General features: G+C 42.9%; 3 protein-coding genes across 3 annotated transcripts; 1 reads left to right on the top strand and 2 right to left on the bottom strand.

Moving 5' to 3' along the window:
• Window positions 1-415: 415 nt before the first annotated feature.
• LOC132264840 (zinc finger protein 449) lies at window positions 416-3,251 on the bottom strand. The gene is made up of 4 exons (XM_059765168.1): window positions 3,105-3,251; window positions 2,013-3,002; window positions 1,196-1,357; window positions 416-1,127 (listed from the first exon to the last, which is right to left on the bottom strand). Exons 1-4 carry the CDS (start codon window positions 3,249-3,251, stop codon window positions 621-623), a joined length of 1,806 nt encoding a protein of 601 aa, XP_059621151.1. The 3' UTR covers window positions 416-620.
• A 5,194-nt stretch (window positions 3,252-8,445) lies between these two features.
• On the bottom strand, window positions 8,446-10,236 carry LOC132264472 (mitochondrial thiamine pyrophosphate carrier). The gene is made up of 2 exons (XM_059764697.1): window positions 9,201-10,236; window positions 8,446-9,139 (listed from the first exon to the last, which is right to left on the bottom strand). Exons 1-2 carry the CDS (start codon window positions 9,806-9,808, stop codon window positions 8,833-8,835), a joined length of 915 nt encoding a protein of 304 aa, XP_059620680.1. The 5' UTR covers window positions 9,809-10,236; the 3' UTR covers window positions 8,446-8,832.
• Window positions 10,237-11,546: 1,310 nt separating this feature from the next.
• On the top strand, window positions 11,547-23,326 carry LOC132263669 (fatty acyl-CoA reductase wat-like). The gene is made up of 10 exons (XM_059763569.1): window positions 11,547-12,311; window positions 14,327-14,480; window positions 14,546-14,676; window positions 15,592-15,840; window positions 18,500-18,645; window positions 21,522-21,833; window positions 21,892-22,017; window positions 22,078-22,197; window positions 22,281-22,538; window positions 22,597-23,326. Exons 2-10 carry the CDS (start codon window positions 14,339-14,341, stop codon window positions 22,688-22,690), a joined length of 1,578 nt encoding a protein of 525 aa, XP_059619552.1. The 5' UTR covers window positions 11,547-12,311; window positions 14,327-14,338; the 3' UTR covers window positions 22,691-23,326.
• Window positions 23,327-24,003: the final 677 nt, after the last annotated feature.

Genomic DNA, 24,003 nt, shown 5'->3' with positions numbered 1-24,003 from the left:
GCAAAACCTGTACTGCTTTTTTTACGTAAGTTTTAGGCTTGCCTTTTATTGCTGGATGGAATGAAGAAGTGAGGTGCAAGAGTGCTTAGAAGATAGTGTGCAAACAAAGCGTTAAATGCGGTAATGAAGCATTGCAATCCTCGAGATAGCTCGCAAAATTGCACAACTGAAAGTGAGAACTCCGAATTTTCGCTTTCAACACAAGTGAAGAGAATGAGCATGAGATAGCATTAATACCGTGAGAAATTGGCAAGTTGGTAAAAGTAAAGCTTCCTCAGTTTCATTAGTTAGGTTTTACAAATTTGGCTACCACAACCGCTCCACTCTCCCCTATAAAATGCTTAAAGGAAAAAGTGAAAGTAACAAGAAAATAATTCTATTCTAAAAGAGTTCTTTATTATTATTCTCTGCTTTTTTTACGTGAGACAACAACATGCAAATTAGACGCTAAAACACAGTGACTCAACAATTTCTCTATCACTTATTTGTCTTTTAATTTTTGTCTTAATTTCTCTAACTTTTGCGCTCTCATAAATTTGTATCTTCTCTTTGGAATAATTGCACAAAATCGTAATCTTAGGCATTAGAACGAAAACTTATTGACTTTATAATTTATACTTCTACATAATTTCAGCGAAATAATCTAATCCCAGGGAAGAATTCCCGGGATTCGGGAGATCATAGTCAAGTGGATCGCCAAGGAGCTTCTTCACGTACTCAAAGGAGACAAACTCATCGTCATAGTTCCCATTCTCCAGAATGTTCACAACGTCTTGAGATCTGGCGGTGTTTTCAGTCTGAATCTTGCTGATGCAATTCGAGAGCTCGTTGAAGTCCATCGAGGATGGGATTTCCTTCTCCTCGATGATGTCATTGAACACGTCCTCGAAGATGAAGTTGTCATCTTGGACGGTGAGAACGGATGGCGTTTCGGGCTCCATAACGTACAGGGAGGATTCTGAGTGGCGCCGGCGAGTCTTCGTGGATGTCCTGACCTGAGATGTTTTGTGAGACTTGCGCTTCACCGGCGCGTGGTCACGGAGAGAGTGATTCTTCACGTGCTTCCGCAGACTTGACGGATCTGTGTAGCGCTTGTTACAGCCCTCAATCTGGCAGGCGTAGGGTTTCTGCGGAACAGAGAGACAGAGAGAGATGCTGAGGAGCTGAGATTGAGGGTGGGAATCTGACCACCTACCGTGTCATAGTGCGTTCTCTGGTGTTTCGCGCGGTCGGAACTGTTGCTGAATGCCTTGTGACAACCCTCGAACTGGCAATTGTAGGGCCTCTCGCCAGTGTGGGATCTCTGGTGAATTTTCAGATTCTCCAGCCGCGAGAATGCCTTATTGCAGCCGGTGAACTATGCGTTTTTTGATGGTGTTTTGGGGGAACAAAAGCGAGAAAAGAAGAGATATTAGTGTAAACATGCGTCACTATTTGTTAGCACAGCACTCAATCATGGATTGGTGAGGAGCAGAACATTGTGGAGGGATCTGCCGGTTAATGACCCATGAGCCCAGAGCGATATGTGTCTATTATGCATAATCTCTGTCACCCCACTACTGACACGACCACATGTGTGACCTGCCAGCATTTCTCCATCTCTGGTGGAAGGCGCACTAAGTGATTGAGGAACGTAAATCATCATCCCCATGGGTGTGGGTTTTAGGGTCAAATTAATATTTTATCAAGGCGTGACAGAGTAAATAAATTATCTGATAAGGGTTTTGATGAATTCTTTAACAGGTGGCGAAAGAGCGACTCTCGAGATGCCACTCATGGACTATTTCTTTCACCATGAGAGCAGTTTTTTTCCTCAGAGAGCCTAGACATTAACTTTTTTCCTCCGCGCGCTCGAAATGGATGAAATTTAACCCTGGCAACAACAACAGAATACCATCGAGGCAAAACATAAACCATCCCAGAATTCAACATGTGTTACTTGTTACTCTTGGGCACTGAGGACGGAAAGGGAAAAGAAAGTTTGAAGAGAGGATTTACGAGCATCAACTTACCGGACACTTATTGGGCTTTTCGCCACTGTGCACTCGCATATGGATGAGCAGCTTGTAGCGCGCATTGAAGGGCTTGAAGCGCCTCGGACATCCGATCCAGAAGCAGGAGAACTCCTCGCCTCGACGCATCTCCACGTGCCGCTTCTCAATGTGCGCAACCAGGGTGCATTGATCCCCAAACTGCTGATTGCAGTCTATCCAGCGACATTCCAGCACTTCGTTTTCTGTCGACTTCTCCTCCAGAGGCACTTCTTCGGGCGTCTCCTCGTTCCAGATGTCCTTGTGCATCCTCTTGGGCTTCTGTTCGGGATTGGTGTTGAAGTTCTCAGCCGGATAACTGTAGGAGTCCGGTTGCTGCGGTGAGGGATACTGATCCAGGAAGGATGTGTCGAAGTAGTCATCAATGGAGAGGGAAATTGGTGGCTCCTGCCGATATTGGCTCTTCACGATTGTCTCAATTGGCGGCAAAGGATCAAGTCCGGCATTTCCAATTCCAATCCAGGGATCAATGTTGGGTGAGGAGCAGGGAGATTGATGCTTCGATTGGCAGTTGATCTCATTGTAGTTGTAGTAGTCAAAATCGCTCCCAGGAGAGATCATTTGGGTTTTGTACTTGGCAATGTCCTCGGGCTCGAATTTGAAAATCATGTCATTTTTCACGGTGATCTTTGGGTCGGCAGAACTGGCCAGAGAGCAGGGCGTTTCGGCCAAAGTGGTGAAGTCCGTGGCCAGAGGAGTGGCCTCGGGGATGTACTCACTGACCACAGGGGAAATCTCACAGTGCTGGAAGGGCGATGTTGCTGATGAGAAGGGTTGGAATGGAGGTGGAATGAAGAAGGTGGACTGATTCCCAGGTGAAGTGGGCGTTAAGACTGTCACTTGAGTGCTTGGAATGTTCCATTCGGAATCCATGTCGAAGCGCGCGAAATCCTTCACAGACTGATTCTTGTCACACAAATTGTCCAGAAACATCCTCTTCACTCTGATGCACTCCACAAGAGTAGAAAAAAAAATCACAGGCCTCACTTTGAACTCTTATCTTTCTATCAGCGGAATAAGATTGTAAAGCAAGAAGTTGAAGATCGCGATCACATTCCCGCCAGAGAAGCACGTCCGATCCGCTTGAGGTTCAGAGAGCCTTTGAGATTTCAACTGTGTGCTGATGAAGATGTAGATGACTTCTGGATGCTTTTTGCTCCCTCGACGGTGTTGTTTTTTGCTCCCTCGCTTGTGATCCATGGTTTTCCAGCCATATGTGCGAGAAGCACATGTAGAGAAAAGCCATCAAGAGGAGATCTCCGCGCTGATCTTTACGCTCGGCGATAAAGTGGAAAGGAGTGAATACAGGAGAGAAAATGAAGCGACTTTTTACTCACACGCTCCATCGCAGTGCATAGCTCATTGGAGATCTCTGAAGTGCTCTTTTTCTGATCTTGTGACATTGTAAACAAGGACCAAGTCAATCCTGGTCTTCAGTGAAACCAGATGGCACACAAGGGAAGGATTATTGCTCGCTTCAAGTGCACAAGGCAGAAAAGTTAATCAGCGAGCAAAATGACGGTTGACAGTTGGACTTTAGGATAAATGTCTTATACCTAAAATAATAAATGATATTCATGCGCGCGGGTGGAAATGAATTTCCCCATTGACATGACGCTCATGGCTAATGGATAAGTGATGAAACACGAGAGATTCTAATATGATTTGCTCTGAACAAATCACTTTAGAGAGTTTTCCCAAAGCGAGTCCCTCTCGTTGAAATGTAAACCAGAGGCGGAAAAGTGAGAATGCCAATGAGGCGAAAGCAACCCCAAAATCCCCGTCAGAAGGAGTTTGTTGACAATTTTAAATACCCTAAAATCTCATTAATCATATTGTGTCTTGAAGTACACACAATTTGTTTGAGTGTGCAGGGATCGAGGTTTTTTCCACATCGTGCGTTTTCTCAGTAAAAAACGCACCCTATAAAACATTATTAAATGATGTTTTAGATTTTCTTGCGGAGACAAGTGTGAATGGTTTTTTGCTGGGTGTGTTTTTCTTAAAATAATACCAATTTGTGACCCCATACATTGAATTTCTTTATGCGATTCTCCCAACTCTCAATCACTGATCCCGCAGTGACTCGAGATCTCTGGCGTGTCGCAAGAAAAGAGTCAACAGAGCGACGATGAGATTACATTCTGCACAATCTTGATGCCTTCCTCAACCGACTATCTGTGGTGACACCCAGTTTAGGTTTCATTCAGCATGAATTGGGGACTTAATCGAATAATCAAAATCAAATTTTATCTCACCCTCGCCCCTTTTGTGCCTTCTTCTGACATAATTGTTTGTTTATTTGTTGGAACAGCTATAAAGTGCAATATATCTTCCTGCAGTGCAGTCAGGCGATACTTCTCAAATTGGGGGAAGACTTCTAAAGATGCTCTGCGCGCTCTCCTTACATGTCAAACACACACTTTTCCGATTGCAAACTAATTTATGGGCGTATTGAATCCATTTGTCCTCCTCTTCCCAGGCGAAATGACTGTGTAACGCCTCCGATTCAATCCTGCCGGTGACACATTAAGTACACCCTAAACGTGAGCAATCGAGGATTCGCGAGTGAGGGTCCTCGAGGAGCAATTAAATCCATCCGCTACTCGATGATTTACATGCCTAATACCTCGACGACATCCCTGAAAAAGGTCTCTGTTTGCCTTTCCCGAAGCAGGTCAGAAGAGTGTGAAAGAATGTCTGGGCTGGAAAATTTATTTCTTTCCTCTTTCTCGTGTGTTTTCACATGATTTCACTCTCAATTTGTTTCCTCGCATTGCATCATGTTTGCGATAGAGCACACCACACCTCCAGGAACCACTCCATGTCGGTTCAATCTACACCTGCTGTCTCATAATGAGCGCTAAAGTGCTATTAAACGTGTTAAGTGATTAATCACCTGCGCGTGTGGCGACACCGCGATAAAACCCGCGGAAGTTCAGATGAATTGATGCACGGCAGATGCCTAATTAATTTCCAATTCTAATTTGAATATGAAATTTACCGCACTGCAATAAATTTCAGATGCATTTTCACGGTCGCCCCGCCTGGGAAAATCACACCAAAGACAGTTGATAAATTGAAAAGGTCTTGCAACTGTTTCACATTTTTTTCCGTCTGGCTTGTCTACGAAATCTCATCATCAATGTTTCGGAAGATATGGATTTTTTAATTTTGAAAACTCGTTAGCTTTTTTCTCCTCCTTAACCCAAATATCGAGTGGTATATAGATTCTTATTCAGCCGAATAAGAGCGCACTAACGAAGGAAATATGACAGAAATCTTGACACTTTTATATTTTAACGGCTTCAATAACAACATTTGGATGTTTCACCACATTTTATTGTGTCTCCGTGTCTGAGTTTCGGGGTGTGGGAAAATTTTTTCCCACCGAAAATCGAGCTTCTGAAGAAGAGAGACACACTTGTCTCCAGTCAATTTCAGTGACTAATCCGCAACTTGACTCTGATACTCTGTCGATGAGGTATCGGCCCCACGAATATGAGAACCAATTTTTATGTTCCCACCGAATAGCTTTGGAGAGAATCACGCCTCGCATGTTTGTTCAAGGATCATCCGCCCTTTGGCGATGAAAAGCATGAGAGAGATCAAGGGCGCAATGCATTAGATCTGCAGACACACCGACGCAGCAATCGTCACTTCGCACTTGGGCATGAAAGGGACTCGTTTCTGGGGCGGAACTGGGCCTTATCGATAAAACGACTCAGGAAAATGGCTGTTTAATGATTCCCATAAAACTACTTGAAGTGATTTCATATTGAGTGTTAACAATTTCAAAGTGCCTGACTCTCGAAAAGTGGAGGAAATTATGAAAGACGATAAGTCGTTAGAGTCTGCTCAGGGCCATTAATAACTAACATTAAACGGGTACACTTTGTAGACAGTTTGTATCCTTTTTCCCAATAAAATCATGGAAAAATGTCACTCACGATGGAAAACCATTAGTCATGTTGATGCAATATTAAATATGGTTGGTGTTCAATAGCAGGAACATTTCTGAAAATCACGTTTTCCCAAAAACTAGGATCAAAATTGAGTTCCTACATTAATATGTTTCTAAACTATTATGATGTTCATTTTGGTATCGAAAACCCTGCCAAACAATTTGTCAGTCACAGTAAATTCTTCCTTCTCTCGGGGGGATAATTTGAAGTGAAATATTTACACCATTTCCACAGAGATCTCATTCTATAATAGCATCACGGAGCGTCTTATAAATGTTATGCATCACTCCTTTTTCTGTTCTGCCTTTTCCCAAATAAAAAGTCGAGAACATCTAACGCCATTTGTTCTTATGCGCGCCGCTCTTGGAGCTTCTTCGTTCATATAAGGCCAAGAAGTTGCATTATATGCGTCTATTTATAGATGTTATGCTGCTCAAAACCACATAATAAAGGTCTTGCGCGCGGGGGTCCTTTTTCCAAGCCATTGATTGTACACAAAGCTTTTTTGTGGCCACTCTCGCGAGGCGGTCTCGAGCCGCGCACTTCGGGGATGTGAATGATAGAGACATTTTGCACCTCTCGCAATATGGTGAATGACTTGCAGGCTTTCACGCCCTTCTGATCAGTCGCTGGTGGGCAGAATGTGATACGAACAGCGTGTGTGTATCTCTCGTTTGTCAAGTGCAAAAGGGATTTATGCCATAACACTTTTGCATTAATGTCTATTTATAGGAGGCAAACAGCGCACGAATTCTAACATTTTCCCTCTCGCTAATGAGCGTATGCCTTTTTGCTCTTGCAGCTCCTTTTATTCATCGCACTCGAGGAAAGCGAGAGTGAAAATCTACACAGATGTGAAATGAGTCGCGATGAATTATTTCCAGTGATAGCACTAATGAACTGATGAATTATCGAATTAATATGAAAGAAATTCAGCGTGAGCAAAAAGCACGACAGAGTTGACATTTTTTCGGCACAAGAGAGCCCACAAGAGTGGCTGAAACACGCGCAAGAAGTGTGTCGTGAAAAAATTAACAGCCTTTCCACTATGAAAGTATTCACCACGACGCAAGGCGACATTTTCATAAACAGATACGCGCTCGGATAAATAATAATGAGAAATTATTCCTTTCTTTTTTCTTTCCTTCGGCACCGACAGCCTAATGTTTAACGCGATGCTCGCCAGGCTTTGGATCACGACGACGACTTTCCTCGCTCGCGCAATAATGGCGATGATGATTTTTCAAATAGGTCCGTTGAATGTGAACCATAAGAGCGAGATTCTGCAGCTCGAGGGAGAGAAAGAGTGAGAGCGGGTAAAAAAGATTAGAAATCCCAGATGCTAGAATGTTGAACTCTCCGAGGCTGTCGCATGAATGTTGAGATAGGCTCCAGGAGAGCCGCAGCACGGCTGTTTATAATTTATATTAATCAACATTTTATTATGTGTGTCGCAGGCTTAAACCAAATATCCATTATTTGTGGAGTTTATAAATTACACCCGAAGGGATTATGTTTCTATGCTCGCCACAACTAACACTTGAGGACCTCTTTTTTGTGCCATCGCCAAGATTATTTCATGCTCGAAGTGTATTTTGATAAATTCTCCCTCTCGCCATTATTTTCGTACTGTATCGAATTACCCTGGAATACAATTTAGTGAATGGATGAGCGAAGAAAGTAGGTCAATTTTAGCATGATATTTATGACTGGATATTGTGAAGTTTTCTTAAAATGGTTAAAACATCTCCCAAAACGGTAAAACATTCTGAGATAATCTTGCGTAAATTACACTAAAAGGACTCTTTTCCTTTCACTGAACACATAAAATGTGCCCTTAACTACTTCATTAGGGATTTTATTGAGAAATGTAAATGTGATGTTTACCATTTCACTTTTACGATCCAAAGGATGCAGCCAGAGGAATGCTATAAAAAGTCACGTGTTTGTCCTTACAACATCATCCCAGAAAACGGTGGAAAAGTCACAAACTTACCAACTCATAACTACAGAATAAATGAACATTGATGACTTATGCTTATCTCGCATGGTAATGATTCAATTTCATGAGCATTGCAGTTGAGGGAGCAACACTGCCATTAGCAGAAGCGTTATTTTGGTTGTTGCTCCACCCGAAACAGGGCAAAAACAACGACAAACATACTCCTCATTCCAGAGTTGTTTATAAACAACACATCGCGCAGAGTTGCACATTTTGGAATGCAATTGCACTCCGCAATGCCTCATCTCTTCAGCTGTTTCTGCAATAATTCACAGGCCAGATTTTCATGTGGGGCTACATTGGGGAGACGCTCCGATCGAGGGACAAGCGATGTGACAACTGTTATCGTGCGCGCGGCAAAAAGTGGTCAGAGAGATAGCGAGGGAAGAAGTTACAACAGAAGAAATGTGTGTGCAATGTACATATATTTTTCAAAGGGCTCCTCGCGAAAGCGTCGTGCAATTGGCAAAAAGTCACAAACACACATGTTCATTACTTTGCTAAAAATTCCTCCCCCCAAGATGGCATCATCCGTATGCTGTTATTTAATTAAGATTTGCCTTCACGTTGTCATTTTGCAGCATAATCAGACACATTCGTTCATTCACATTTCAGCCGATTCGGGATGATGCCATCATTTCACTTTTGGGCTCTTCACCCGCGCCTCGCGACACATCTCTTGATAGCCTAATTGGTCTACAGGTATAATTGTTCATTTGTATTTTGGTGTTTCTCAATGATAAATCACAGATTTTCCACTTTTGCTGTGCCTAGAGCGGAGGGTCTCTAGCCTAGAGTATATCCAATTCGCCTCCTAGACTTTTGACAGGAGCTTCTTCGTCTCGTCGTAAATGCAGAAGTTCAGGGCTGTTGTGATGCCAGACTTGAGCATGCTCGGCACAATGCCTTTGTAGAGCCCAAGGAATCCCTCGGACTTCACTGTCCGGATGACACACTGGAAGAATCCCTCGCACTCGAAGTGCTTCCCGAAGGTCTGGTGATGCTGAGAGAAGCCCTGAATCTGCAAGCGCTTCTTCACCACATCCAGCGGATAGACGAGCGCTCTGGATGAGAATCCCGTGAGGCTGCCCATCATCAGGAGGCCCCAGGTTGGAAGATCACTGAAAACAGGCATTAAACATTATAGAATTCGGTCACAAATGAGGCGCTTCTTGGGCTCACCTGTGAGATTCCAAGCCCAGGACGTTTTGCAATAAGCCACAGTAGAATTTGTAGAACATAAAATTCGACCCTGCCAAGGGAGTGATTTGCAGCAAAGATGGTCCGAATCCACGGTACAATCCCCTTATGCCATCCTTCTTCAGAATAGTCCCGACAGCCTGGAAGGAGTTGCTGTATCCATGGCCAGCGTCCTGCACAATCAATCTCGTCCGGATGACATCCAGCGGCGTGGAGACGAAGGCTGCACTGGCGCCGGCAATTCCGCCACAACAGAAGTTCTTCAGCTGCTTGTGCCTCCGGAAAAACGGCCTCGTCTCTGCGCTACTGTTCATTCGCTCGTACACCGTGAATTGCGTGATTCCGTAGCCGATGGAGAGCACTTGGGCGGGATTGTGGCCCTTCCACAGCCCACGGACGCCCTCCTCGCGATATATCACAGATATGGCGTGGACAATGGACTTGTACTTGGACGTGTGGTGCTTCCGGCTCAGTGGCTCCACCTGAACCTGGAAGCGGATCTTCAGGACGTCCAGAGGCTGACATAGAAACCGCGTTATCGCTCCAGAACTCGCTCCGGCGGCGGCATTTTTCCAATTCTTCTCACCCATGGCACTATTCCTCACATGCTTCACTTCCACTGGGGTCTCAGGTCAAGGTTAGTGTCCGATTTCATAACACATTCTCCGGGTTTCACTGGGAATGCAGGGATTTACACACTTTATGTAACGCAATTTAACTATCCGCACTGGCTGTCAATGACTCTACACGTGGGTTGCCAGGGATGAACTCAAAGCGATAGAATCAACCAATTCCTTCAAGCTTCCGCACGTCCCCAAGGTTTGCATTCTATTGGAAATAGTCGGACTTTTGTCGTGTAATTTGATTGATATGTGTTGCGTACTATTTTCCGTAAACATTGCAGGCAAATCCGAGGGAATACACGAATGAAAACATTCTCCTAATTCCTCCCCTTAATGTACAGTGTTCGGTTGTAGATGGCGCAGACGCCAATGAAAATGCAATTCAAATATTCACCACTCATTTATATTTCACAGAGCGTTGTAACGAGGGCAAAGCCACAGAATGATTTTAAAAATTCTTCTTTATCCATTAAATCAATTTTCCTCCACTCTTCAATGTCAATCTACCAAGAATGATACACAAGTTATCATCCAGGTCTAAAACTGCCAAGCTGTGGTGAAGAAATTCACTGAACTCGAGCACATTTCTTTGACTTCTCATACAACGAGGAAGAGGCACTTAATAACATCGTATTGATACATCGTTAAATAATGCAATTTACATTTTCTTCAAAGTGTGATCAGACTAATAGGCAGCTGGTGATGTGGAAAATTGCTACTTGATCTTAACATAGGAAAAACAAAACGCCTCGATTGCACAAAACCATCGCCAAATCATTATGCTCAATTGAATTGACCACTGAATGTGTAAGTGCGAGTGCATTGAGCAGATTGATCAGTAGTGAAATTTATCGAATCACAAGGTTTGAGGCTCAAATTCCTTTACGTGATGATTAATGATCTGTGAATGCGATGGAATGGAAATTGACCCATTTTCTTTATGTCTTCTTGAGGTGTTCTTCAGTTGAATTGCCAAGGTAAATTCTTCAAATCTCAAAAGTAGGTTTATTTGAGTACTTGACAAGAATAAGACACGCTTCCTCCATAAAACGGATCTAATATTTCCAATTCATGATTCCATGATAAGATAATGGAGAAAAAATAGTTTTAAGATGACGCTCGTAAAATGTGGAAGACTTTTCGTCTGACCTCCAGATGAAGTTCACTCGAGAAGATCACCTTCTTCTGAGTGGCAGAAGGAAAAAAAGGGTCTTCGGAATGGAAGAGGATCGTAATTTAATATCGTATAAAAATGTGAAAGTTGCAAGACTTTCAACGGAAAAGAGTCATAAAAAAGAAAAATATTCTAAGGATCTATTTTCATTCAGAAGAAGGAATGCAACTATTCTGACCAATTTACAGGCGATAAAATGCAAAATTTCCAAGATTTCAGTGAAATCTTTCAAGGTTCACCTCGAGAAACCCTTCCACTTACACTGCGCGCAATGAAAGCGCGCGATCAACACTTCTCCACACTCGAGCTGGAGTGCCGAAATGCAGTAAAAGCTCCAATTGACTGGCGATCGTGACCAGTGCACGAATATTGCGTTGGGCGGTGAGACGCGCGTGGAAGAGCCGTGAAGAAAAGATCCGTCGATGGAGAGTGAGATGGAGGGATCGAGCAGTCCAGAGTGCCAGTGTCGTCCGAATGCTCGCCTCTGAGATTCCATTCAGTTGAAAATCATCCAGCGGATCGGATACACTTCACTCGCGCGCTCCTCATCAACTACTTTTCTCGAAATCTCCCCCAAGAGTGCTGTACACACTTTTCTCTGGCCCCGAGAAATCAGTTGATTCGCTGTGGTGCTCCGAGATTGGCGCACACGAAAGGAGATCTCTTGATTTTCGAAGAAGAAAAATTGTTGGTTTTGTTTCTTGCTCTCGCAAAAGACAAATTCGCGGATTACAAAAGGGATTCGCAGTGGTGAAAAGTGAATTGATATTATTACATATTTTGGAGAAGTTGCTCTGCATAATTCTCCTTCTTACATTATATTCTGCGATATTGCGGACAGTCGCTGAGAAAACACTCACACCATTTAGTCGTCACCGTGGCTCACAAAGAAAGTGTTACATAAGTGAAATTATGATCGATCCGTACAATTGCGATAGTGTTGCGACTTCGAATTAAGACAAGTTGTTTCATTATAATTTCTTCATTTGCCGTACTTCCACGGCGCTCCGCACATCACACGCCGCAGGATCATTTTACCATAGCTAGTGCATTTTATCAGACAAGTGATGTTGCTCACATGAGACAATAAGGACAGTTTCAGCGCCCATTTATTGCTATAGAGCTTAGAGATTTGATAGGGGAATTTCTCAACGGTCGAGCATCAATTGATTGGTGGCGTGTTTGGTTTAGTGTGCTTGCTGAGGAGATCATCAATTTCTTGAATTCACAAAAGAGCGCCCCAACGCAAGTTTGGAACAACTTCTTCAGCTCCCATTCAGCACACGGCAAGATTAGGTAAGATTTTAATTTATAATACATATAATTTTTATTTCGTTACAAATTATATAATATGCATATATCTCGTATGTGCACAAATACCTCCTCTTATATCTTGCGTACGGACATTTAAGCTCTTTTTTTCATCTCTTTTCACCGTCTCAATTGTGATGGTATAGTGAATATGGCGCTCGCGCGCGCGCGCGCAAAAACGCCTGGAAGCTGAGAGAGCTTTTTTCCGATCTTTCCGATCAATTCTCAGTGTAATTGGACAAACACTCGCGCGCACCCGTGGTGAAAGAAAAGAAAGACTCTCTTGTGTCTCATCCCATGCATCGCTGAAGAGAGCCTTGCGCGCAGCGATGGTGGCAAAAAAGGCACCCATGACAATACCTCTTTTCTGCGCACCTCCACTACGCGCTGGAATATAGCATTTTATACTTTATTACATCACCGATGAAATTTTGTTCAAACACTACTTAACTTCGGTGACCCGTTTTACCTGTTCATATAACATATCTCTCTGGCTGTTCACATTTAAAGAGTGGTATAAAGCGCGCCTTTAAAAAACATAAAGATCGTCAGCCAAGCGGCGAAAAGTGCCAAAATGAGTCGCCCTCAAATTGCAAGTGCAATTTGGTCGTGCGCAGTGTCGAAATGTAGTGCAGACGCCTAGGCAGAAAGTGGTTTTATACGCGCTGTTTACCCCTCAAGAAGTGCCCCATCATATTGGCAGTTTTATCACACATCGCGAAAAGTAGGCTGCGCGACTCACCGCGAAGAGAAGCATAATAACCAACTAACCTACCAAAGAGACCTGCGCTTGTCTTTGTCAATTCATCGCTAGAGTCAACACTGTACCGCCAGAGATTATTACGCTTTGGAGCAACGGTGCGGTGCGTCCTTTTCCACATAACACGGTACTCGGTGCGGTAAATCTCGCCCAGGAATCTCCGCGTGATCGCGTCAGTGAGAACATGTGATGAATGATGAAAGAGAAAGATGCGAGATCGATGAAGGAATGCATCCAAAGACCTACCTTAACCATCTTCGGCTGGATTTCGTCGCGATCAAGCGTACATCGAGAGTGCTATATACATAGAGGCAACGAAATATCATATAATAACCGTTGGATCGCACCATTGTGGGCCAGTTGCCTCAATGTATCGTCCATAGATTCAATCTTCAATTCCTCAAATTCTCTTTCTCTCTTCTCACTTTTGCTTCGCGCGTCTGCACTTTGTGTTGTCCCCCCGGTTGGAGGAGCCATCTGATGGTGCGTGAATTGGAAATGAAACTTTCCATATCGCGTGGCGATTGTGAAGTAATTTGTGTGGAATTAGCGGGAATTTCATTGATTCATTAGCAATTCAGCTAATGTACTTTTATGACATCTCCCCCATCGATTGGGGGGATACCATCTGACCATGGACACCTGTAGAATGCCAATTGGGAAGGAGGACATCTTGGCTGCGGATCAATTTGTCAATGTACGCCCCACAAACCGCCATATCGTGCCAATATCGGTACTTTCTTTGTTGCGCTATATTTAACAAATAATTACTCACCGGTATGAGTCTCGCGCTCACACTGTGAAACCCCACCAATCATTAGACTGCACATCGGTTATGGATGCATAATTTCTCTTTAGCTCCAACAACGTTACACTTTTGCAACTTCATTTCTCCCCAGCTTGAGTCTAATTAACGATCGCGATTGGGCTCTTTGCGCCTCTATGAGTATATTGATCCTTTGGATGCTATCGCGAAGAGATTTGCCGAGAGATGTGCGCATCAGAATGCTCGCGGAGTGTCTTTTGTTGGCACACCAGAGAAATCACATGTAAAAAGTGCGAATTTCCGTTTCACTTGATGGAGTGGAGTGAAAATAAAACATACGAAATACAAGAGGTGCTCATAGACATCCCAAATTTGTGACCCCAAAAAATAAGCCACAACCGATTCATGGAAGGCAAAGAGAAAGACTTATTCATTATAAATTCCATCTCTGCTTTCATAATGCGACCCATCAAGACTATCATCACAATGGACATTGTGGCGAGGAAGAATGAGGAGAATCTGAAGATCACACGAGAGCTGGAGTTCACACAGATTCGGGACACAAATGACAAGTCAGTCATACAGAAGTTCTACCATGGCAAGAACCTCTTCATCACCGGTGCTACAGGTAAGACGGAATATGGGTCAATGCAGCGGATTCTTGCCATCTAAGCGACTGGTTTTCCTCTGCAGGTTTCATGGGGAAGATCCTCATTGACAAATTGCTGCGATCGTGCACAGACATTGAGAACATCTACATTCTTGTGCGACCCAAGAAAGGAAAAGATATTCACACCCGCATTGAAGAAATATTTGATGATCCGGTGAGTGTCGTTTGACCTTTTTCTCGCTTGTCTTTCTCCACCAACACCTTCGGCGTTGCTAAATTACCACCGAAAAAAAAACTTTTGTACCTTACGTAAAAAGCAAATTTTTTGAAATCATGCAATGCAAAGAATGGTGAAAATCCATTGAATGCCGATAAAAAGGCGCCTCAGAGCTGTGATTCTACCACGGAGAGAATTCACAGATGTTGTAACTGACTGAGAAGTTCGACAATGTATGAATATGAATGCTTTTTCGTGCGCAATTTAGCCTCTGTGCGAAGATGCGGCGCAATTTTTCATGATTTTTCGTTATAAACATTCTGTTGCAAAAGTGACTTTTCATCACTCACTGCGGAAATTATAATTCCGTGTTTCCGACATTTGCAATTGACATAAAGTTAGAGGCCTTGGCGCTTTTTGACTGTTTGGCAAATATAAAATTTTCTTTTTGGCGCTCAGGTGATGGGTCAAAAAGACACTTGAGCGTTTTAATGATGCAACCCCAGATTCAAGGTTCTAAAAACTAAAAATAAAATACATTTAGTCAAATTACCTGCTATATAAGAAAAAACAATTCAATGGTGTTCAATGAGGAATAATAATGGCATCATTAAGTGTATAAAAGTGTGTCCATTAAAATTCTATATAGCAAGTTTATCACTTCAATCCTCTTGTCGCTTATGGGTTTGTTTATAAACCGCAAAATTGGCAGCATAAGTTCAGAAATTAATCGACTTATAATTGCTGCGGAGAATTTCCTCCGGTTGCAATTTATGCAATCCGTCCCGGCATGTTGAGTGCAATGGTATAATTTAGCAGTGCTGCATCAGGTGCACGAAAGAGAGTGACTCTTCTCCTTTGTCCATCTTTCACCCATTGTGTGACATGCGTGTACTTTTTGTGTGTGAACAGGTTTTCAACAAATTAAGAGATGAAGTGCCTAAGTTTCGACACAAAATTGTTGCAATACCAGGCGATTGTGCAATAGCCGGTCTCGGGCTGAAATTGACAGATCGGCAGACGCTAATCTCCAACGTGAACATTGTCTTCCATGCAGCGGCCACGGTGCGCTTCGACGAGAAACTCAAACTGGCGGTCGGCATCAATGTTCACGGCACGAGAGACATGCTGAATCTCTGCCAGCACATGAAGCAATTGAAGGTAAGAAGAAAGGGCTCCTCCGCCGTCCACAATGCGCGCTCCCTAACAGTGCAGCCGCACTTCCTCCGGCCGAGCTGCGCTCTGGCCTTGACACATTTCCCGGGCGTACGCGCGCGCGAGGTGGGACCAAGACTCAGCATCATTTGGTCAGACTTTCGTCGGTGTGTTGAGAAAGTCTCTCTCGCTTCGCCCAAAACATGATCACACGGAGAGAAACACTCAGGTGAATCGCCATTAAGATGGTGTGGTAAAAATTTAAACAGACATCTGCGCGCGCGGCTCGGACACACCGAAAATATTTTGTTTTTATTTTCACCTTTTACATCATTCTCTTTCGTGAAATAGGCAGTTACACAATATTTCGAATGTATGCGACAATCGAGCGCGTATCAGGGCTGTAGTTGGGATGCCGCCATTGTGATCATGATCGCGCGCGTCCTACGATCCTAGAATTTCCCATCGCGGTGTCATGATGGAGTTGGCGCTCGGCGAAATGCCAAATTTGCAGCATCGCTCTTCACGTGATGCCAGGGTCATGCGTTCGCGCGCGAAAGGAAATTGAGAGTGATGGGGAATCCCGAGAAATGCCTAAAGATCGCGCACAGATGCAATGATCGGCGATGGTGAGAACAAGGCTAAAGACGCAAAAGCCCACGGTGTGTTTCTTTTCGGCCCATAAGCCATACGCCAAAATTGCGGCCTCTCTTCACCCAGAAAGACAACACACTCTTTTTGCATTGTGTGTCAAAAATGTATGCACGAATCAAATTGAGTCATTGCCACCTCTCGCTGGAGCCAAAACCGAGAAAAACCCGATGACGCTTCCCCGTAACACACATTTTAAGTATTCAACTGCATTTCTGTTGCCACCAGTGCGTGAATCAAAACAGTTCGGGTTTTGATACACATAAATGTTATCAGAAGCGCGGGATTCCGAGTGGTGGTCATGAATGTGCATGTGGTGGTGGAGGCAAAAAAAATGATAATATATTTTTATGTAATAATACTAACATATGGCAACGTAACACAAATTGCTGCTGCTTATGTCACATGTATCCACGGAGGCTTGAGCCTCCTCAATGGTCAATGAGTGTGCAGGGAAACGCTTTAATCGTACACAATGTTGTCTTCTTTTTGCCCCGTACTTTTTCCCACCTCAACACACCACACTCTCGAGCCACTTAACCAGCAACAACTGCGCGGCACCTTTGGACCCCATTCATCAGCCTAGCCTAGCCTTGCAATTGATCCCGATTTTAGTTCAAGGATGTGCGAATTTGACAGAGAGCCCAAAAATGTGTGCCCAATTGAAGGCCAAGCGTCAAAATTTTGATTGATTGAAAAATTGTCTTTCTTCAAAGCCTAACCTTGTCTCACAAATGCGGCTCTTTTTGCAATTCCACCCCTGATGGCTCTGGCCTATATTTCTGCACCAAAGGACAGAATTCTGCACGCGAAAGTGTGACGGAGAGGCAATTTAGAAGAAAGTCACGAACATGGCAGTGTGACCTTCTCAGGTGGGAAAACCTAAAGAGCACATAAATGATCATCTCACCTTGAATAATTCCAAATCAATAATGCCTGTTTACGCATATCGAGCGGAGAGATGGAAAGAAATTAATTGGCAAGTCAATAAATTTCATCAGTCACTTTTCAGCCAGCTCAATACACGTGTTTGAAGGCGAAAAAAATTGTAAGGGAAATGAGACGGTCGTGAATTTGTTCACAATTTGAGCAATACATGCAATAAAGGCAAAAAGTGCCGTGTGAAAAAGATAAATTGTTGAGCAAACTGCCAGCAATATTATATTAATATATAGCTTAAGTGAGACAAGTGGGAACATCGGCAATTGTGGAGAAATGCTCGTGTGGAAATATGGACGCCAAACGGATGCTGATGACACCATATATATATTATACATAATACTCTATCAATATCAGGCCAGGTCGGAGCGTCGCCACAATCTTAAACCGACAAAGCACGAGACGCTCAAGATATGTTATTTGCACGTGAAAATGTTTGTCATGTTCTATTTCATTCATACACACAAAGCGCTCGTGAAAAATCAATAGAAAAACAAACAATATAGTTTTCTAATCCTCCGGAAAGCAGCGAAGATTGAGTCTTGCATCGTGTTTGGCATTAATCACTGCTGAATAGCGCACAGATAAACAATGAGAGTGATAAATAATAAATGATCATCCTTTACACACACCATAAAGATTAATTCATTAATTTTACACGAATATATTTTTGCCTCTTCGGACAAAACTCATGCTCCATATATGGGTTAAGTAATTCCGCATGATTATTAATATATAACGCGAACAGTTAAGTAAATTTGAAATGCAGAAAAAATTATCTTATATGAATTAATTTTGAAATACTGTTGAAATGTTGAGTCAAATGCATGACTAATTGTTCTTCAGCATAATAAATATCATCTTAATGGCGGGTTGAATCCATCAGGATGTTGACGATTGGAGGAAATCTCGTCATTTGCATAATAATTATGTCCACTCTGTGTAATCAATTCTTGCTAATTCCTTAAGAGACACCCCTTCTAATCATATGCTTCACCTGAAGATTGTAGAGCAAGTTCACACTTGTAATTAGATTAAAATCTCACCACTAATGAATGTCCCTTTGCATTTCCAGGCAGTTATTCACGTTTCAACCGCCTACGCTAATTGCCATTTGCGGCATATCGAGGAGAAGTTCTACAATTATCCCATCCACTTCAATGATTTGGATAGATTGATTGAAAAATTGGATGACAAATCTCTGGAGGAAATCACACCGACGTAAGTTTTCAGTTATATTTATAACTAATGACTCGTGAGGGGGTGGCGAGAGGGTACAATTGTCGCCTCTCTAGAAGATGTGAATACATTCATTCTCGCCTGAATGATTCGTCTTTGAGCAGACCATCTCTCGAGGGGTTGATCATTTCGGAAAGTGTATCGAAAGGCTGAGAACAAGTCAATGTGGAGTTTGGCAGTAGATCCACAATGAACTCTCTGGGATTGCGGCATCGCTTATGAGTAGGGCACAGTTGTGATCGCCCTTAGTTGATGGCATGTAGACGAAATTGGGATCAGTTGATTGGGATTGTTATGAACCTCCGGAGTCGTGATGTGATCATGTGAGACGGAACAATGGAACGGAGTGAGAAAGAGACCCAAAAAGGATTTAATCTAATCGACACGCGAGAAATGAAGCAACGACGGCTCGCAAAGAATTTTTTGATTGAATTTTATTATTAAATTACACACTGGAGCAGCCAGTGACCCACTTTAATCGCAACTTCCTCTTATTTATTCCTCTATTTTGATAGTATCACTAAGCACTCTCGCACATCAATACATCACTTGATAGTCTAATCTGCGCGATGTGTGAATCTCTTCTCTGGACCCTTTTCCTCACCTCTCGTCTCACTCGCTTTTGTCCACTCTTGTGTCCGAATCAACAGCCCAGACACTCCTCTTTTCACACACTCTTTCGCCTCTCTTCCCCCAAGGAATTTCGATATGTGTCGTTTTCTTTTCTCAAAAGCATCAGACAATCATACGCATAACATGGATGGTGAATATAGCGTGGTCTCTCGAGAGGGTCACACGGCCAAAGAATTGGCTGTTTGACGAAAAAGTGGTCCTCTATCATTGCGCACCATTCCAATTCCGAGTAGCACTGAATAATTATCAACTCGAGATTGTTTAATGTTGTCTTTTTCTCTCTTTTTCCTCTTGACTCGTGGTGTTTGTACGAGAGTGGCATGAAAAAAGTGGGAGAGAAGGAAAGAAAGACAGAAAAAATCGAGTGAAAAAAGGCTTTTTAAATTTTTACTTCCAGCGTTCAACTCTCACTTTTCTTTGAAAGAAGTCCGCGCGAAAGAATCGCGAAATGATTGTGGCGCTCAATGGTGATTGAATCTGGGCGTTTAAGGTGCGATCTTGCGTCAAGATCGCGGTTAGGAGACGGCGTTGATTGAGCGATAAGGTGATGAGAGAGTGGGAGGATCTCGCGCGGCCTGGAAGACACCATTTTGCCATTATGTACACAATAAAATTATGCATCATTTCATAATATGCAGTTTATGATGGTGGACTGAATGTCTGCAGTTTGCAAAGCGAAAAAATTTCAGTGTGTCTTGCTCAGTCATTTATTACGTATTCGGCTCAAGTGATCGTGCACAAGTGAAATATTGACATCACACACTATCACCTCTCCTCAATGGACACAACTTGAGAAATGTGATCAATGGCTGAGCCATTGCACCATCATTTGATTTTGGCCCGGATATTTTCATTTCTCCGCGTCTCTCTCCCCATCAGACCCACTCATGCCAATCAAATTATGTGGACGCTGGATTGTCCAACATCGTGGGTGTCTCTGTCCTATCACTCGAGCACAGATGACGAGTGATTTCCCAAAAAAAAAGAGACGCGCGAGAGAGGCGAAATTATGGGGAGACGCGCGTATATTGAGAAATTCACATCACCACCCTAATTGCAACTTACAACAGTGGACTATTTATCGGCTCGCAGGAAATTGAGGCAAAAGCACATGGTGGTCTCTTTGCCTGTCCAACATCTCGCCAGTGCGAGGACAGGTTTGGCCGCGGAGTAAACACAAGAAAGAAAAATTGAGTATTGCACACGGAATTTCTCACTGTTTTGAGATGAAATGCACCCAAGTCAATTGGGCCATATCACTTTACTTGTCGCAAAAGATGTGTCGCAACCGAAAACTGGCCACTAAATACTGGAACTTGAAATGCGGAAATTGGTGTTGCAATCTATCGGCTCGAGTTGAGCAAGAGGAAAGACTAGTATATTTAGAACTGCAGTTATTGCCCAACTGTGAGCATATTAATGACAAAAAAATCACACTTTCAGTGGACGTTTATCACCCGGGAAAACTGATTGTGATCGTCTGTGAAGTGTGTAAATGACTAATTACCATGCAGACAGGGCTTTAGTTGCATTACAATTAAGACAAGTGAGACATAATGCTCGCGAAGATTAGACTTTCAGAGGAATTCTAATTGTTTCCAACAAGCTAATCTCAACAAAAGTGATCTCATGTTCCTCATTGCAGTGATTAATGCATTTTGAGTGCGTAGTTTACATCAATATGAACTCGTTTTCGAAGAATTTTTGGCTTGAACGAGAGTCTATTGAACCACATCCACTTCACACTACCTCAAACGTGTTAATGTTTCGTGTTATAATTTAGTATTGAACATTAGCAAGTGCATAATTTTCAAAGCTTGCTTGAAAAGCTCCCGTTCACTTAAGAACTCACAATTGTGGCTTAATTAATAGGTAATATGATTCTTGGCGGGATTTCATCGCTATTAATAGGATATAAAGTGGTTTCTTCCACATTTTGCGTCGTAGTTCATCATTAAAATCAATTGCTATATTTATTTAGGTGAACCAACAAAACGACCTAACAGCAAGCTGTAATTTCTTCTAAGCAATTATTGGAAAAAGAAACCCACAAGAATTTCTAACAAGATTTCTGACGTCAAATGACATCATGATCCTGCGTCAATTGATATTTCTAAGCGTTCTTAGCCACATATGAATTGGTTCGGGCATTTCAAATTTCTAATTTCATCGCCGCATATCAATTGCGATTAAGTGGCTAACATTTGGGTTGTTTCACGTTGCAGAATACTGGGAAAGTGGCCTAACACCTACACCTTCACAAAGGCTCTGGCCGAGGACGTGGTGAGGCTGAATGGCAAGGGCCTGCCCGTGGCCATCTTCCGACCGGCTATTATCACATCAACCATCTCAGAGCCCGTGAGCGGCTGGATTGACAATCTCTATGGTCCGACCGGCGTCGTGGCCGGCGCCGGAACTGGAGTCCTCAGGACGATGCACTGTGATAAAGATATTACTGCCAACATTGTACCCGTGGACATGTGTGTGAATGCCCTGATCGCGAGTGCCTGGGACGTGGCCAAACATCACAGTGAGAGGTGAGGAGACAAACTTGCAAATTGCTCGGCTGAGTATTTGATCACAATGTATTTGCAGCATCGAACAGAAGAATGTCCCCATCTTCAATTACGTGTCATCCACGGAGAATCCTCTGACTTGGGGCCGATTTACCGAGTTGAACATCAAGCTGGGCTTCGAATATCCCTTCTCGAGTGCAATTTGGTGAGTAATGTGGCAAATTGTGAGGCGATGAAGTGTGCAATTAACGCCCATCTCTTGTAGGTATTTAAGCTTCCACATGCACAAATCGGCGACTGTGAACAAGATCTACATGATCTTCCTTCACTTTTTGCCAGCGATGCTCATTGACTCACTGGCTCTGTGTGTCGGCCAGAAACCAAGGTGAGTCTTTTCGCACATCTCTCTCGACTTGTCTCCCTCTCGAGGTGTCTGGCAAATAACAGCGTCGCATTCGCCATATGCAGGTTACTTAAGGTGTACAAGAAGATCCACAAATTTGCCAACATCATCTCCTTCTTCTGCAACAACGAGTGGGTCTTCACCAACAGCAACGTACAAGAGTTATGGCGCAAGTTGGATCGCAGCGATCGGAATCTCTTCCAGTTCAGCATGAGGGATGTCGACTGGGCCAGCTATTGTCACTTCTACATCCGCGGCATGAGGATCTACCTCTTCAAGGACGATCTCTCCACACTGGACGCGGCCAGGCGGAAATGGCGAAGGTAGGATAGGTCACACAGTCCATTGCCTAGCGCAGCTCATGCATCTGATCTCTTGCAGATTTTACTGGTTCCATCAGCTCCTCAAAGGCACGATTCTCTCGCTCCTCCTCTACGCGCTATGGACAATGTTTTCGGGCTATGTTTGCCATTAATATTCGCAGGCACTAATCTATATATGCATATTGAATAATGGGATTGATAAGTGTTGTAAAAATGTTATAAGAGGATAATGATTACCAATATTGTAATATTTTTTATATAAATATATATATATATATATCTCTACATTAAATAATGATGATAATAAATTGTGTAAATATGAAAAAAATGTAGGTCGCATAGGTAAAAAGAAGCAAGAAAAAATGAATAAGGCAAGAATTTCTGGCATTCGGTGTAAAATGTGTGTGGCAATAGTAGTAGGAAGATGAGCATTATAGGTATGTTAGGATGTTAAGGATTATAACTGCAAGGCGATAACTTTAGTGTGTAGTTTGTGAGATGTTAAGTTAAGGAAGCAACCCCAGATTGTATGTTTTAATTTGATAAAGTATCATTTAAGATAACCAAAAAGTGGATGATTTTTGTAAGAAGAAATTCTTTTTGTATAATTTATTTGCTTTTTTGGAGAATTTACGTTAGTGGTCTAAAAGGAACAAAAAAAATCTCTAAATTTACACCCACGCATTGCAATTTCTTCTATTTTATCACAAAAATCCATATACCATTTACATTGTAAGTTGGATCTATTTTCTCTCTTTCTCTCTCTCTCTCTCTCTTCTGCTGTATTGTAGGCAATCATCAGAGAATGTTGAATAAAAACTTATTGAAATCTACGTGAGAGTTTTTGGGTCACAGTCAATTGCGCGGCGGCCAGAGTTTCATTTCAAATGCCACCCATGGACGGTCAATTGGTGCCTCTTTTCGGCAATTGAAAGTAAGGCACAAAAGGTGGACACACCGCTAATGCCGCTTTAATTGTCATCACGCCCGACACTGACCTTCTTCTCCCGTCGCGAGTCCGGCAATTTTGCGCCTGAATTAGCTGGAGAGACAAAAGGGAGCCGCGCGGAGGGTCACGATCAGTGGAGAGAGCAAGTGAGCAATAAAAGTTTCCAATCTTGACACTTTCTGCTGCATGGAAGGTCAGCCTGAGCACTTGAAAATCTCGACATTGGGGAGATGCCGCGGGTCCGGAGACAAAAAAGCGCGATCGCGCGCGTGTTCTGTGGACCTGAAGATGCTCTTGAACACCGTATGATTGGCCGATGAGGGCGAAAGAAGGCTAGGAGGACAGGGTCATAGCATAAAGACTGTTGTTCATCATATATCAAGATATATTCTTCATTAATGTCTTTATAGGAAACTTAAAAAGAATTATAAAACATTGGGCGCTATGGGCGTGAATATAATTTTACATAAAAAAAATATTCAATCATTGCTTCACCCTAAATATTCGAAAACTTAA

This window comes from Phlebotomus argentipes, unplaced genomic scaffold (assembly GCF_947086385.1).
Source record: "Phlebotomus argentipes unplaced genomic scaffold, Phlebotomus argentipes genome assembly contig_2, whole genome shotgun sequence".
NCBI lineage: Eukaryota > Metazoa > Arthropoda > Insecta > Diptera > Psychodidae > Phlebotomus > Phlebotomus argentipes.
The sequence above is the reverse complement of the archived record's forward strand: the minus strand, read 5'-3'. Positions and strand labels throughout refer to the sequence as shown.